The following is a 17,115-nucleotide window of genomic DNA, read 5'->3' as shown; positions in this document are numbered from 1 at the left end:
AAATCAAGTGTTTGAGTGTTCGATGTTACCTCAGTAAAAGTTTTGCGGATCTCAAATGTGATTCCAATTCAGCTAATAAACGTTTATTTATCTATTTCAAATAGTCAGGCGGTGTGAACCGCACCTCACACCCTTCCAAAAAGCGTTACATCCAAAGTTGAAGCCCTATAAATAAAAACCCTCCTCCCCTTCTGCGCTACAAACAATCAAATATCATTAAAAGCCAGATCAACAATCCCACTAAGCATATACACATGGCTCCGATTGCTGTTGGCGATACTCTTCCGGACGGTAATCTCTCCTGCTTCGACGCCGAGGATAAGCCCCAGCAGGTGTCTGTACACTCCCTCTCCGCCGGTAAAAAGGTCATCATTTTTGGTGTTCCCGGCGCTTTTACCCCTACTTGCAGGTAACGATTCTATCCTTCTGTCTGATGTTTTTAACCGTCCGTTTCCGATCAACGGTGTCTGTTTCTGTCTTAATGAATAGTTTTCTTTGAGGTTTCTTATTTGGTGTGTGACGCAGCTTGAAGCATGTGCCTGGGTTCATCGAGAGAGCAGGGGAGCTTAAATCAAAGGGCGTTGATGAAATTATTTGCATCAGCGGTAATTTTTTTTTCTATTCATAATATTTTTTAATATTTTTATTCTATTTTACTTGTAAAAAAACAATTTCCAATTGGCATTGAATTAGTCTGAATTTTAGCATTTATTGAAGATGATATGAAATATTCTTAAAGTAGAATGTAAATATGACTTTGTATGTGAAATAATTAAAAGTGAAGAAATGTGCAAATTTTCCATTAACAAACCGATGAATCTATTTTTCTTATCACATACTTTTGATTGTAATTACTTTTACCAAAAAAAACTAACAGATTTAGTTTTAAAACTGGTTTGCATCTGTTTTGCACTATTAAATGAATGATAACATTGAAAAGTTGTTGTTTTGATTTTCTTTTGTATTTCCAGTTCAAATGATTTTAATTTTCTCTGTTTCTTGATTGGCTGTCAACATTTGATAGTGGAATTTTTGTGAAAGTATCTTGTCGATCCCTGAACAAATAAACTGGGTACTCTAATCGATGGATGTTTGATATTGGTTCAAATGATGATGTTAATGGAAAATCATTTAAACCCGATGGTTGATTACTCTATTTCAGTAGATTATGGTCAGAAATCCGATATTGTCGTGTTTGTAAAGGTATGGAAACTTATAAGCTTCTGGCTTTGCAGCAATTCTGAAATCCTGTTAATCTGACTTGAAGTGAATTGAATTTGCAGTGAATGACCCCTTTGTGATGAAGGCATGGGCCAATACCTACCCTGAGAACAAAGATGTCAAGTTTCTGGCTGATGGTTCAGCAACATACACCCATGCCCTTGGTCTTGAGCTTGACCTCAGTGAGAAAGGGCTTGGCACTCGTTCTAGGAGGTTTGCGCTCCTGGTCGAGGACCTCAAGGTGAAGGCCGCAAATATTGAATCGGGTGGGGAATTTACCGTGTCAAGTGCTGATGACATCCTTAAAGCACTTTAGATTTGCTTTGTGCGCTAAAAGGCCCGTTTTCTTGGTCTTGGTATTGGTATCCATGGCTATCTCGGGTTTCAGTCTCTATAATAGTGAATGTTAACATGGGATGGTTTTTAAATAAGCACTTTATGGTTATTAAATAAGCACTTCATGGTTATTAATAAGAACTGATACCTTGCTCTAATTTCCTTCTGTGTGGCAATATGAGATGCAATCATTGGTATTGTGAGAAAAAAGATTATGTAATGTTAAATGTGATGCAATAAAGATTATGCAGTGTTAAATGTGATGCAATAATATGCATTGTTTTTCAATATATATATATATATATATATATATATATATATATATATATATATAAATGTTAAACGGGTAAAAATTTATTATTATTTAGAAGTTCTTTTTAACTTCACAAACTACGTTGGGAAATCTTTCCTTTCGGTAGCCTAAAATGTTTAATTAAAAATAGTGTTCAAATTATATCATTAATTTATTTTAGGTCTCTGAAGTTTGTGCTTAAAAATAGTGTTCAAATTATATCATTTATTTACTACTGTTAAAAGAATTGTTTATTGCTAATAATGTGATATGTGTTGTTTATATATATATTTTTAAAAATTTTAAAAATATTATTTTTTAAAACTCTCAAATATTTAAAATATTTATAAAGAATCCAAACTATGAAGTCTTTAATTTTGAACTTCTATTATCAAGTCGGAATCTTCTAAATATCTAAATCTTGAAATTAGATTTCTTAAATTTTAAATTCCCATATCCAAATTCTTAACTTAAATGTTGTATTTCATTTATATGGACGATGAATTTGATGTAGATGTTTGTGAATAAGTACCAATGGGGGATTATCGACAGCTTACGAGCAATTGCAAACAAATTTACGAGAGGATTGATTTTACGACAATTGATTAAATGTCGGAGGAAAATTGGTTTTACGACAATTGCAAACAAACAATTTTATTGGCAATTGAATTCACGATTATTGCAAACAAATTTCTGAATAGTTTTTGATCGGGAAAGGGGTGGCTTATGATGATTAGAGTTTAGGATTAGAGATTTAAGTATTGAGAAATTTAGGAATTTAAATTTAAGAATTTAAGGAATTAAGACAATAGTCAATTGGGGGGAGACGATAAATGGCTAGCTTCTCGATAGTGATGGTTAGCAATAGTCAGCTAACTAAGAACTAGGTTTAGAAAAGAAGGAAGTAAAATGAAGAAAACTAGAGAATATGCAAAAGGTCTTCATCTTTATTGAATGTACTGAGACAATTTATACGTGTGTTAAGCATGTAACAAACTAACTACCCACAAGTATATCTGCTAAGAAACTAACAAATATTAGTTTAGCACCCTAACAACTGCTGACCTCGGCCTCCAGCTACCGTTGAGTTATATCATAATCCAACATGTTTCCTGCTCCTTCGACCGAGCTAACGACTTTATGAACCCATCAGCTATTTGAAACTCGACTGGAACGTAATTAACCTGCAGTGTTGTTGGCCACTTTCTATCGAATAAAGTGCACATCGAGCTCCACATATTTAGACCTTGTATGGAAGACAGGGTTAACACTCATGGCAACGACGCTGGTGTTATCACTCCAGACCACAACAGGTTCAATGTGAGCAAATCCCATATCAGTAAGCAATGATCTCAACCAAACAATCTCGGACACAACGTCAGTAATGCTATGGTACTTGACTTCTGTAGTCGAACAAGACATGGTCTTCTTCTTGCGAGAGCTCCACGACAAGATTTTCCCCCATAAACACACAAGACCTTGAAACAAAGTGTCTATCATTTGTGTTATTGACCTAGTCTGTGTCTGCAAAAGCCACTATCTTTGACGACATAGGGGATGATTGAAAAACTAATCCACGATCAATTGTGCCTTTTAAATACTGCAAAATACACTTGATTGCAACCCAATGAAGAGCACAAGGTCTATGTATTTATTGAACGACTCTATTAACAATGTACTCCACATCAGGCCTCATGTGGCTGAGATAAAGCAACGCATCAACAACGCTCCTCTAAAGCTTAGAGGAGTCCAACGGTTTACCTGCATCTTGAGTCAGCTTTGGAGTAGTCACCATAGGTGAAGGAACAGGTTTGCATGGGCCATGTTAACCTTATCAAGCAAATCATTGATGAACTTACTCTGACTAAGGACAAGTTTATCTTCAGACCTCCAAACCTCAATACCACGGAAATAACTAAGGTCTTCCAAGTCTCTGAGGGAAAACTTGGTGCTTTACGAATGAACGACACTCTCAACTTCACGTACAAATTGCCTGGTCACGATAATATCATCGGTGTAGACCAAAGTATAGGTCTGAACACTGTTAGCACTCTTAATGAACAACAATGCATCATCCAACATCCAAAAGAAATTGTCGCAGTTTTGAATACCACATGCGAGGCGCTTGGAGAAGGCCATACAGAGCTCTGTTAAGACAACACACAAATAGTGAACCATCAATATCATACTGCTCAAATACGAGGGCCGAATCTCATGAAGGTCTTCGTTAAGGAACACATTATTAACATCAATTTGATAAAGCTTCCATCCATTTGAGACTACCAGGGATAGCATGACATTGACAGTCGACGCCTTCAACACAAGACTGAATGTTTCATTGAAATCAGGACCTGAAACCTGTGAGAAGCCCTTGGCCACTAGTCATGTTTTATGATATGCCACTTCGTATTATTTTAAATAAGGGCACGATGTGCAGCATGAACAACTTCCGTCCACACAAGCTGATTGAGAGCTTGAGCAATAGAACTTGAAACTGAGACCTTGATGCCATTATCAGTAGAGACAGTAAACACCTTAGGCTTTAACACGCCTCATTGCTTCTTCTTGTCATATGATGTCCATTGGGAGGTGTAACACTTGAACTCAACCCATGAACCAATTCTTGCTGTCTTTGTGGAACTTTCATGCAGGACTGCTCTTTTAACCCGAGAATAACACACTGGGAAGCATCAACAGTCCCTTTCTCATGCTCCTCATGATGAGAATTGTGTGGGGATGCCACATGACCAAGCTACTCCTTAGAGGGAGTAACCTCAGCCGAAGCCCGAGCTCTACAAAGAGGTACAACTCTAAGGACTATTAACAAAGAAGAAGGAGAGGCAGTAGACTTTTCAGAGTTACTTGGAGAATCTGATAGCACCATTCAAACAGAAAACCTACTCTTCAAACACTACATGACGCGAAACAAATAATCTTTCATTTAGCATCAAGTAATTATAGCCCCGATATTGCATGATATACCTTAGAAAGATACACGACTGTGAAAGAAACTCTAGATTCTTCAAATTAAATGGATGAAGATAGAGAAAACAGTGGAATCCAAACACCCTCAGATGACTCAACTTAGGCTTCACCCCAAACAACTTCTCAAACGATGTAAGCCAATGCAAAACCCTAGTAGGCAGTCTGTTGATCAAATGGAAAGTTGAGACAATAACAAACGTTCAATGGGTAAGAAAGCACGTGCTAGTAATATCAATGCCATATATAGCACCCTTAGCCTGATTGGGCCTAAAGTGCCACACTGGGCTACCGAGGTAACCCCTGAGTTTTAAAATCTGTTCATTTTCTTTTCAAATGTATTGAATGGTATCATAATTAAAACATAAATAAAAAATATAAAACATTTTACAAAAATCGGAGCTCATTGACACATAATTTAGAATAAATAATACATCTTGAAGTTTATAACTCAAATACATAAGTAAGGTTCTATGAATACACATGCCCACTGTAACTATAATACAATACTTTATCGGAGATGCTGGAAGTCATGGTACGATGGTGCTCCACGAACGGCCCAGACTAGAAACCTTCCAATGAAAAACATACGAAGATTGAACTTACAAAGTCCAGCAGTATAATCGCTAATCTAGAACATCATAAGAATTTCATAAACACAAGCATGCTAAAGACATGGTACTAAGAAGTAGTGTATGCATGACCTAGATCAAGTGCTACATACTTAAGGCTTTACTACTCTATCACTGAAGCAAGGGTCTCACGCTTCCCTTAATCCTCTACTAAGGGCCTTGCCATGAGTACACCTCTAAAGGGTATCTAACCCTAACGACTAAACATGCTACGATTATCTAAATGCGACATTGGTCCTCCTGTGCATTATCTAAATGCAAACCTGACATATGGTGCATTATATGATTGCAAACATGACATATTATGCATTATTTGAATACAAATCTAACTAGTATCTGGTCTCATATAGCTCTCAGACACTAGTTATTTAGGGAACCCTGGTGCCACATAGCATCGACGTAATTTCCACAAACATACTGAATGGTCTCCTGGTCCTCACATAGCCATCAGGTAGATCACTGAGGGGAACCCGGTGTCACATAGCATCGGTACAATTCCTACACAAACTGAAACATTGGCTCAGTCTCACATGGCCTTCAAGCAAAGCTTTAACATATCTAACATACTAAACTGATGGGACTATACATACATGATTGGCACAAATGGACAAGGGATAGGTCTGGTGGTGTGGTCAGAAGAATTTACGTATATCTCGAAGCAACACCCTAGCCTACCTTGAATACGAAAAAGCCTAGAGGTAAGAACCATAATTTACGTATATCGGAAGCTTACCCAATTATACTGACATAACTAACCATACAGATCTAAGGCTTATAGGCCACATAATACTAACATTATTAACCCACTCCTCGCGAGTATTCAGGTCTTGCACCCTAGTTAGCCCCTGAAGTACATCGCGCATTGGTAATGCCCCACTAGAGCAACTGAGGTAACCAGGGTATACCTTAACATAGCTAGACTCACTAAAGTGAAGTCCACATCATACTAGTTGCTAACTTGGTCGTTCTCTCACCTAGAACATTATGTGAAGGTTTGTTTATTATATAATGAAATAGCTAGCCCGATATATGGCTCAGGTTCATTTCTGAGTAGCGGTACTCTATTCGATCTTATAATACTTCCCTTCAAAACCTCTTGAATTGAAAAGGATGGCTTAATTTTCCTGGGTTCACCGGCATTCTCGAAGCTCATGCTTTTCACTACCACTTAATCTAACAAAATTATCATACCGCTTATCGAATGTATCTTTTAACAATCCTCGGTCCCAATTATCTATATACATCCTCGATTGAAGATAATTTGATGTATTACGCTTAATATGGTTACACCTAATGTAACTTTCACTTACGGGTGTTTCTAAGTATTCTTGGTCATTTATATCTCTCATGGACTAAATCTTGCTATTACAGATCGTCCTTAGCTCTTATAGACCTCAAACGAGTCAAATTTGACTATCTAAAGTAAGTAGTATCAATAATCTACTTGTAGTATCGATACCCTAGGGTCAAGTATCGATACCCCTATAAGTATCGGTACCAAAAATGTATTTTGTTGCAAAATTTGGGCCTCAGTATCAATACTATCACCCTGAGTATCGATACTACCCCTACAATATCGATACTCCCCTTGGCAGTATCGATACTCTAGCCCAAAATCCTTAATTTTTGCCCCAATTTAACCAATATCGATACTATTCATCCTAATATCGATACTTGAATCTTGAAATGGCTATTATAGGCTGGGAATCACTCAAAAAGCATCCCAAAAGACTTGGTTTGGTTTCTAAACTTATTCTAAAAATTTAGCAAGTTGTTTAGGGATTTAAGGTATCATAAAAATGTATTTTTAACACTTAAAACATGATTTGATTGTGAAATCAAATATGAACCCTAAAATGTTCAAATCACCAAATCTTAGCAAATACTTGAAATTTATGAAAGCTTAATACTCTGAAAGATTAGAAATACACTACCTTGATTTTAGAAACATGAAATATACCTCATTTATGAAAGCTTAATACTCTGAAAGATTATATTAAGGTAGTGTATTTAGCTAGAAATACACTACCTTAATATAAGAATGTTATAGGAAGTAAGAGAGACAAATTTGAGACTTAATAAAGTTGAGAAAATGAAATCTTACCACCACTTGAGGTTGTGGAGGCTTGGAGAGAGAAGAATAAGATAAATGAAGAAGATGAGGAGCATATGGGAGAAACCCACGTAGAACTTGATATAAAAACCCCAAAATTAACTTTAATTTCCATCAATGATCTAATTACTCTTTTGGTCCCTCACAATTTGCCTTATAATTCAAAACCCTTTTTTATGGCCAATTGGGCCCACTTCTTAATCAATTAAATCCAACGACTTAATTTATAAATCTCACGAGGTCCATTTACCTCTCGGGTAATCCCAAACTACTAGCCCAAAATTTGGGGTGTTACACCATCTCTACCACGTGCTTGTGTTTTTGTTCGATCATCCTATTCTGTGGAGAAGTGTGAGGATAGGTCACATAATGTTGGATCTCTACATAAAGCAACACCAGTGACAAACTTCAATACTCTGCACCCCAGTCACTCTGCACCGCCTTAACCTCGGTAGAAAGTTGTGTGTTAATCATCTGACGAAACAAGTTGAAAGCATTAAATTCTTGGTCCTTGGTTTTAAGTAAGTACAACTAAGTGTGTCATGTGTGAACATCTACAAAAGAGACATAAAGATGATAACCATTAGAAGTACAATAAGTATGTCCCCATAAGTCTATAAACACTAATTCAAAAGGTTGAAAGTATACAATATTAGACTTATGGAAAGGTAAATGATGGTTTTTTCTCATTTGACAAGCAACATACAAACTCAGAGTCTTTTTATTCAAATCCTTCTAAAACTTAACATTACAATGTCTATATGCTTGATTCAATACCTCATGTGCTGAATGACCAAGTTAATCATTCCAGAGCGTGTACTCAGCAGATCCAACAACCATAAGTTCCTTAGAATCTTCAACTTTATTCAGCAACGATAGAGGATCGAAAGTGTATAGGCCACAAGCTTTTCTTCCATGTAACAACACAACTCTCGTCCGCTCATCTCTAACCACACAACTTCAAATATGGAATTTAAGAAAAACATGGTTGTTTATAAATAACTTTGAAACCGATATTAGGTTCTTAGAAATATTGGGAACAACGAGCATATTAGTTAAACTTAAACGATGAGAAACATTGAGTAAAGAAGACTAATCAACCCTAGTTGTAGACACATATTTTAGTCTAGGCATTTATTTCAAATATTGATCTAGCGTTTTTATATATATTAGTATTTTTTGAAAATATATATAGTATACATTTCTAATATATATATATATTATATTTTTTGAAAATATGTAGTTTTTAAAAATATATAGAATATATTATATAAATTATAAATTTTATAGTATATATAAATATATAACTTTTAGGAAAATAATATATATATATATATATGTATATTATAAATATTATAAATATTATTATTTATTTATTTATTTTAGGTCCATTCCAGTCCAGGGTCAAACTCAAAAGTCCAAGTTCATTTCCAGCAAAGGTTCAAGGATGAGGCTCATATGCCTGACCCGATAGTTGAGAGCCCAACAAGCAAGTTTGCTTGACCAACAGACTGCTCTTTTAGGCCTAGATAAGACCCAAGGCGTTTAGGATTTCATACTTTAACCCTAGCTTTGTGCACTTCACAACCATCAGATGGGAAGGAAAGCAACAACTAAGATCGAAACAAATTAGGGTTATAAAACCCTAAAAATCACCCATTGTATTTTTCAAAGGAGGAGTATCAATACTCATATCTACAGTATCAATACGTCCTTATAAAATAGCCTAATTTTACTTAGAATATGAAGTGTCAATACTATTCATACAATAACGATATTACAACCTAGAAATACACTAGTAACACGAGAAACACCCCCAAACTCACCCTAATCACTTTCTTTAAGTTCTAAGTTGATTATTAAAGCTTATGAAAGTCATTAAAGGTCATCATACATCATTTTTACACCAATATAACATAAAAAAGTCCATAACAACAAATCAAGCACACAAGCCCTCACATGTTTTTCCACCCTATGCAAGCAAATAAACTCATGTAGATGAAACACAAGCCCCCAAAAATGTCTCTAGCTTACCTAAAAACCAACATTTCGTTGAGCTAGCTATTTAGGGGTTCTTGCACCACTCTTCAACATATCTCAATCTCCCACAATGTTTCTAGCAGCAAAAACAAAACAGTCAAAATATACTGAAATACAACTAAGCTACATGAAATCCAAAGAGAAATCATATGAGGCAACTCTTGAAGCTCAAACCCTCTAAAATCTTTAAGTGAGCTCAAAAACACCATTAAAGAAGATAGTGAGCTCAACTTGAAGGTCATGATCTCAAGTTTAAGAATCTTACCTTAAAATTATGGATTGGTTTAGGAAGATGATGAAAGTCGAAACCTTTTATCACTTTGTTTGCTAAGGGAGAATATAGGAGAATATAAGAAATGAGAAATAAAAATAGAACATGAAGAAGGAAATAAGCCCTTTTTGCCACACCAAAAACCTTATGGCTAAAATAAGATCGAATAACCCCAAATCAATAATAATTTTCATAAATGGAGAAATTACACTCTAGGTCATTTCTTTTCATCCCAAGATAAAACCAATTTCTTACTCGATTAAACCCAAATTCAAACCAATGGACCAAAATTCTTTTTAATACCCCAAATTTTGGTTAGTGACCAAAATTTTTAAAGCTTAGGTGACCAAAGTATAAATTTAGAAATGTTTAGGGACCAAAAACATAATTTTCAAAATTTTAGGTAATCTGGCCCCATAAATAAATAGATCACCGTTAAGTGTGGGGTTTTGTGGGAAAGAAATTTTGGATCCATAATTTATGTTAAAACTATAAAGAGTTAAAGTCCGATAAAATTTTGGTAAATCGAATCGAATAAAAATTTTGAGAAAAATTGAAGGTTATTAAATCAATCTTAAAAATGTTATTTCCACATGTTAAAATGATGGAAAATAATATGGATCATTGGATTTGAGAAATTATTGTCATGTTTATTTTGGACCGTTGGATGAAATTTTGGAGTAAAGTTGGAAAGGGTGAATTAATTGGTTCATCTTTGAATTTATAAAGATGATAAGGTAAATATCAAGTTTCATTAAGGGTAAATTGGACATTTCTCATTAAATGAATATTATATTCATTTAAGCTTAAATATAAGGTAAATTAACATGAAATTAAGGAGAAATTTCATGAAACCAAGCTATTTTTCAGCTTCATTTCGTGCTCCCCCAAACTGTTGAGTTAATCGATGGACGAAATAGCCAAGATTGGGTGAATTGGCAATAAAAAATTCAATGAAAGCTTTGACAAAAAATTGAATATTTGCTCAGCGATTTAGACTGGTTCGACTTTCTCAACCAAAGTCTACGTCCACTACCTTATCTATCCACACTAAGAATTTTCCACAAATTCACTAATTTATCTTTCTTTTGTGGACAAAGAGTAAGCTTACAACTCCCTCAAGAATTATACCCCAAATTCTTGAGAACACTCTCTCCCAAAGAGAAAATTACAAATTTTACAAACTTACAAAAAAACCTCTCAAGGCAAGATGTTTGCACAATTCTAGAACAAAGAAAGAACACTCAAGAATGAATACAATTGAGTACAAATTGTGTTCTTGAAAGCAAAATGAATATTGAATGGAAATAGGCTTGAAAATACTCAAACTTGAGGTTTAATTCTTTCTCTTTGATTTTCTCTCAATTTTTGTTTCTTGTTGTTTCTTCTTGTTGATCAATGGCTCTTGATCTTGTTTAAATACATCTTGGATTGATTCTGAACGTTGGGGGATCATTGGTGAAGTCAGTAGAGCCATTGTTGTATGTTTCCAATTTAAAAAATCTGTTGGGAGCGTAGGTGTATCGGTACACTATCAAGGTGTATCAGTACACACAATGTAAAATTCAAATATTTCGACCGTTGGTTGACCTAGTGTATCGGTACATCCCAGGTGTATTCGGTACACTAATTACATTCAATGTTTCTCATAGCCAAGAGTGTATCGGTACATCCCAGGTGTATCGGTACACTAATTACATTCGAAATATGGGGTGTATCGGTACATACATGAGTGTATCGATACATCCCTTTGTAAAAATTATTTTTGGCCCGATTATGGTTCGAAATACTTTGTAAAAATTGTTTCAAAAATATTTTAAGACTAAAATACAATTTTACACTTAAGTAAGGATTAAAATTGACATTTGAAAACTTGGAGTAATATTTTTGATATTCGAATAATTTAATCAAATATATAATTTTAAATAGAAAATCTTAAAATTCAATAGTACATTATTTTTTATATCGAAACATCAAAATGTTTTCAACAATCTCCCCCTTTTTGATATAACCAAACCTTTTAGTAATTTTAAGATTTTCTTTGAAAATCATTTTTGAAACCAATTTTGAAAATTACTCCCCCTTACTTTATTCTCCCCATTTTTGTTAAATCAAAAAGACTCTATAAAATGTTTAAACAAGGTTTTTAAAAAAAATATAGCCACTTGATTTAAATAGTTATAGCTTAAGCTGCTAAGATCATAATCAAGAGAAAGATTAGTCATTAGTCCATAAACAATATTCATAAATGTGTAATGGTAATTGGTCATATGTCAACTAAGATGTAAATGATGCAAAAATTAATCAATATAAACATGAAGTTCAAATTAAATATTCAAACCATTCAAATATATCCAAACATCCAAAACACACAAATCCAAGAAAAATTCAAAATGTTGTAACAATAAGTTTTAATTCAACCTAAGAAAACTTAAGCAAGACTAGGTCTAATCATCCATTGGTTGATCGGGAGGAGATAGATGTGTCCATATATTAGCCACATATCGTGTAAGTGCGTCGACCCTTTCGTCTATAGCATTGAATCAATGATTCATTGCTTCGTTATTAGCGGTTAAGTGGGACTTGATGGATGCAAACCTCATGTCAAGAGTCTCCATGAACGATCGAAAGTATGAAGGCATCTGACTCTCTTGCTGGACCGACTCGTCCTCAAGTACGTGATCATCGATATCCCGATTTACGTAAGGTTTTGAGATTTATTTGGCTTTTCATAGGGATGGCTACATAAAGTTGAACTCTAAGATTGGATTTGATAAAGAAATTACTAAAAAGACAACTGTAAACTAAGGTTTCTACATATTTAGACGGGACGTTGTTTACGGTTTCTACTAGCTCAGCAAAAATGATTTGTGGCAAATTTATTTTCTTATTATATTGGATACAATGTATCCACCATATATCTAAAGCTCTAAGGGTGGAGTACCTACCTCTGGATGGTCTAAACCACCAAGAGATGATTAAATAAAGAAACGCTTGTGATGAGTTGACAAAGTACTCACACTAGCCTTGGCTCTATAACGGGTCCACAATTTATTTTTGGTTATCTAAACCCTTGTTATTTATACCAAAAGTGTTAGCAATTGTGTCGAAGTCAATATAAACGTATTGGCCTAAGAGATAAGACCGAATACCTACAGTTGCATATTAGGACTCGTTTTGGACACAAATCGCATTGGAATAGAAAATGCATACGAGTTGGTGATAAACGATAGGTTTAAGTTGAAATTTTTTATCAAATTTCCAAGATCGGAGGGTAGTAAGATATTCAAAATTTATATCGATCATAACTTAAATAGAAGGCATACGTTCTTCCTGGATGTTATAGGACTCGAATAGGTCAACAAACCTAGTGTAGAGATTTTCTCGATGGCCAGGTTCGTTAAAACAAGAATTCCTATTTGTCATCTCGGGTTCAATGGGTTTGGATTTGGAGGTGGAATAGGAGGTCGGTTTTAAGGTTGGTTTGACTGACTAGACGATGACATAAGGCGTTTAGAATGAGACATGGTTAAATCGGAATGGGATAAGATACTTGCAATTTTAAAAAAAATATGTATGCAACAATATCAATTCCCAAAACTTAATACGAGTCCTTAATATTCAAGGTTCTCTAAAAATATCCTAATTGGAAATTTATGAAAACTATATTGAAAACAATGTTTGAAAAATCATATTATGTATAGTTTTCTTGAAACTAACATAATTAAATCAAAAACAACAATTTTAAAAACAAAACATTTTTTATTTCAAAAATTAAGAATTTTTTTTTTGAAAAATATTGTGTTTTTGATGAAATTAGTTGTAGAATCTAGTTTAGAATCATATTATAAGCAATGGTCGATATCAATTTCGAACTACAACTAACTAAAACTAGTCCTAAGTTCAAAAATCAATAAAATAGTCATTTTAGAAAAATTACCTTGAAAATTCGTATTTGAGTGAGATATTGAGTTGTTTGCACGAATTTGATGATGCTAGCAGGATTATATGTTGAAAACTGAGTGAATTCTGACTTAAGTCATTGAAAATGAGTTCCATTTTGGGTGATTTGAGAGCAAATGGCGGAGTGTTTGGGGTTTTTATGTTTTTGGCAAAAATATGATATTTAGGGATTTAAAGCCAAAATCCCGATGAGTGTATCGGTACACTTCAGAGTGTATCGATACACATTCAAGGAATGTATCGATACACATTCATAGTGTATCAATACATAGAAAGGATGTATCGATACCTAGGTATCGATATACTTTGCACAAAAATGTCAAAAACTGTTTTTAAGTATTTAGAATGCTAAATTAATTAGCTCTAGTGGTATTAGCAACTCATAGAGCGAAAATTAACTATGTTCAATCAACCAATTCTACCTTTAAACTTTATTTGAACATATTATTAATTTTCACTACGGATCATAAACTCCCCCTAACTATTAGCATAGAATGCATTCAAAAATGTTATTTTTATAAGCATTTTTCATTTTCTAATTAAAAGTGCTAAAATTATTTTAAACACTAAGTCAAGGTAGGTTTGTTAAACCTAATTCTCTCCTAAGTGTCCAAAATCTTACTTTTTCTAAAGGTTTTGTAAAAATGTCAGCTATTTGATGCAAAATATCTACAAATTCTAGAATTACATCTCCTTTAGTGACATGATCTCTAATGAAATGATGTCTTATTTCAATGTGTTTAGTTGTAGAGTGTTGAATGAGATTTTTAGTGAGACAAATAGCACTACTATTGTCACACTTGATAGGTATGGTACTAACTTCAATTCCATAATCTAAAAGTTGTTGTTTCATCCATAAAACTTGTGCACAACAACTATCGGCTGAAATGTATTCCGCTTCAGTGGTAGATAATGCAAAACTATTTTGTTTCTTTGAAAACCATAAAATCATCATATTTCATAGGAATTGACTAGTATCGGAGGTGCTTTTCCTATCTATTTTGTATCCTCCATAATCCGCATAAGAGAAGGCATGCAAGCTAAAGCTAGAGTCTCTAGGATACCAAAGTCCTAAACTAGAAGTGTCCTTAAGGTATCTAAAGATTCTCTTAATGGCTAGTAGATGTGATTTCTTAGGACATTATTGAAATCTAGCATATAAGCAAACACTAAACATAATGTTCAGTCTACTTGTGATTAGATAAAGTAAAGAACCAATCATTAACTTATATAATTTAATATCAACACATTTACCTCCTTCATCTTTGTCAAGCTTTGTAGATGATCTCATTGGAGTGGCGTAGGGTTTGACATTTTCCAATCCAAACTTTTTGAGCATATCCTTGACGTACTTTGCTTGATTGATGAAGATGTCATCTTTTCTTTGCTTAATTTGGAGCCCCAAGAAAATTGAAAGCTCCCCCATTATGCTCATCTCGAATTCACCTTGCTTTAGCTTAGAAAATTCTTGGCAAAGAGCATCATTAGTATAATCAAATATTATGTCATCAACATAAATTCAAACTACTAATAAATCTGTACCTTTTCGCTTTAAAAACAATGTAGTGTCAACATTCTCTTTTGAAAAATCTTTTTCTATTAATAAAGTTTGACAATCTTTCGTACCAAGCTCTAGGAGCTTGTTTTAAACCATATAAAGCTTTTGTCAATTTAAAAACATGATATAGAAATTTTGAATCTTCAAAACCATGAGGTTGTTCCACATACACTTATTCTTTTATAAAACCATTTAAAAATGCACTTTTAACATCCATTTGATATAATTTAAATTCATTGAAACATGCAAATACTAATAACATTCTAATTGCTTCTATCCTAGCTACGGGAGCATATGTTTCATCATAGTCTATGCCCTCTTCTTGAGTATAGCCTTGAGAAACAAATCTAGCCTTGTTCCTCACTATATTACCATTTTCATCAAGCTTATTCCTAAATACTCATTTAGTACCTACAGTATATTTATTACTTGGTCTTTCAACTAATGTTCATACTTTACTTCTCTCAAATTGATTTAACTCTTCTTGCATAGCCATAATCCAGTTTTCATCATCTAATGCTTCTTGGATATTCTTAGGCTTTATGCATCAGATAAATGCAACATAATTACATATATTTCTAAGAGAAGATCAAGTTGTTACCCCTTTAGATAGATCACCTATAATCTCACCATCCTTGACATAGTTGTACTCTCTTGGGTAAGTGACTTCCCTTTCTTCAATGGTTGGATTCTCGACAGCATCTTGAGTTTCCTTATCTTTCACTTCTTCCTTTGATGATGGTTCTCCAACGTCATGTTCAACGTCATGTGCGTTTACAATACCGACGTCATCATCAACACAAGAATCCTTCCTCGGAAGGGGATTACCATCGAAAACAACATGTATAAACTCTTCTACCACTAAAGTTCTTTTATTAAATACTCGATAAGCTTTAGAGTTTAAGGAATAACCCAAAAAAATTCCTTCATCACTTTTAGCATCAAATTTGTCAAGATTGTCTTTACCGTTGTTTAAAACAAAACATTTACTTCCAAATGGATGAAAATAACTAATGTTATGCTTTTTATTTTTGAAAATTTCGTATGGATTTTTCTTCAAAATAGGCCTAATCATTAATCAATTTATAACATAACAAAAGGTATTTGTGGCTTCCACCAAAAAATATTTTGGTAAATTGATTTCACAAAGCATGGTTCTAGCCATTTCTTCTAAAGTTCGATTTTTCCTCTTAACAACTCCATTTTGTTGAGGGGTTCTAGGTACTGAAAAATTATGGTTAATACCATTAGAATTACAAAACTCAGTAAATCCAAGATTTTCAAATTCAATACCATGATCACTCCTAACACTAGAAATAGAGTAACCTTTCTCATTTTGGATTACTTTTGAAAACGTGATGAAATTTTCTAATGTTTCATCTTTAGTACTTAAGAATAGAACCCAAGTATATCTAGAATAGTCATCTACCAAGACAAATGTATATTGTTTTCCACTCAAGCTAACAGTCCTAATTGGCCCAAAAAGATCTATATGGATCAATTGTAATACTCTACTAGTTGATACATCATCAATGGTTTTAAAGGAGGCTCTTTTGTGTTTTCCTTTTGCACATGCATTGCAGATTTTATCATTATCAAATTTTAGCTTTGTCAATCCTTTTACTAAATTTCCTTGAATTATTCTTTGTAAAACACTCATGCTTGTATGTCTTAGTCTCGTATGTCATAACCAACTATCATGTTCAT

General features: G+C 33.8%; 1 protein-coding gene across 1 annotated transcript; it reads left to right on the top strand.

The window, feature by feature from the left end:
- Nucleotides 1-179: 179 nt before the first annotated feature.
- On the top strand, nucleotides 180-1,712 carry LOC120176716 (peroxiredoxin-2-like). The gene is made up of 3 exons (XM_039183082.1): nucleotides 180-409; nucleotides 526-605; nucleotides 1,284-1,712. The coding sequence occupies exons 1-3, from the start codon at nucleotides 255-257 to the stop codon at nucleotides 1,535-1,537; spliced, it is 489 nt and encodes a 162-aa protein (XP_039039013.1). The 5' UTR covers nucleotides 180-254; the 3' UTR covers nucleotides 1,538-1,712.
- Nucleotides 1,713-17,115: the final 15,403 nt, after the last annotated feature.

Source organism: Hibiscus syriacus, unplaced genomic scaffold, assembly GCF_006381635.1.
Source record: "Hibiscus syriacus cultivar Baekdansim isolate YM2019G1 unplaced genomic scaffold, ASM638163v2 tig00112253_pilon, whole genome shotgun sequence".
NCBI lineage: Eukaryota > Viridiplantae > Streptophyta > Magnoliopsida > Malvales > Malvaceae > Hibiscus > Hibiscus syriacus.
This window is presented reverse-complemented; position numbering and strand designations above follow the sequence as displayed.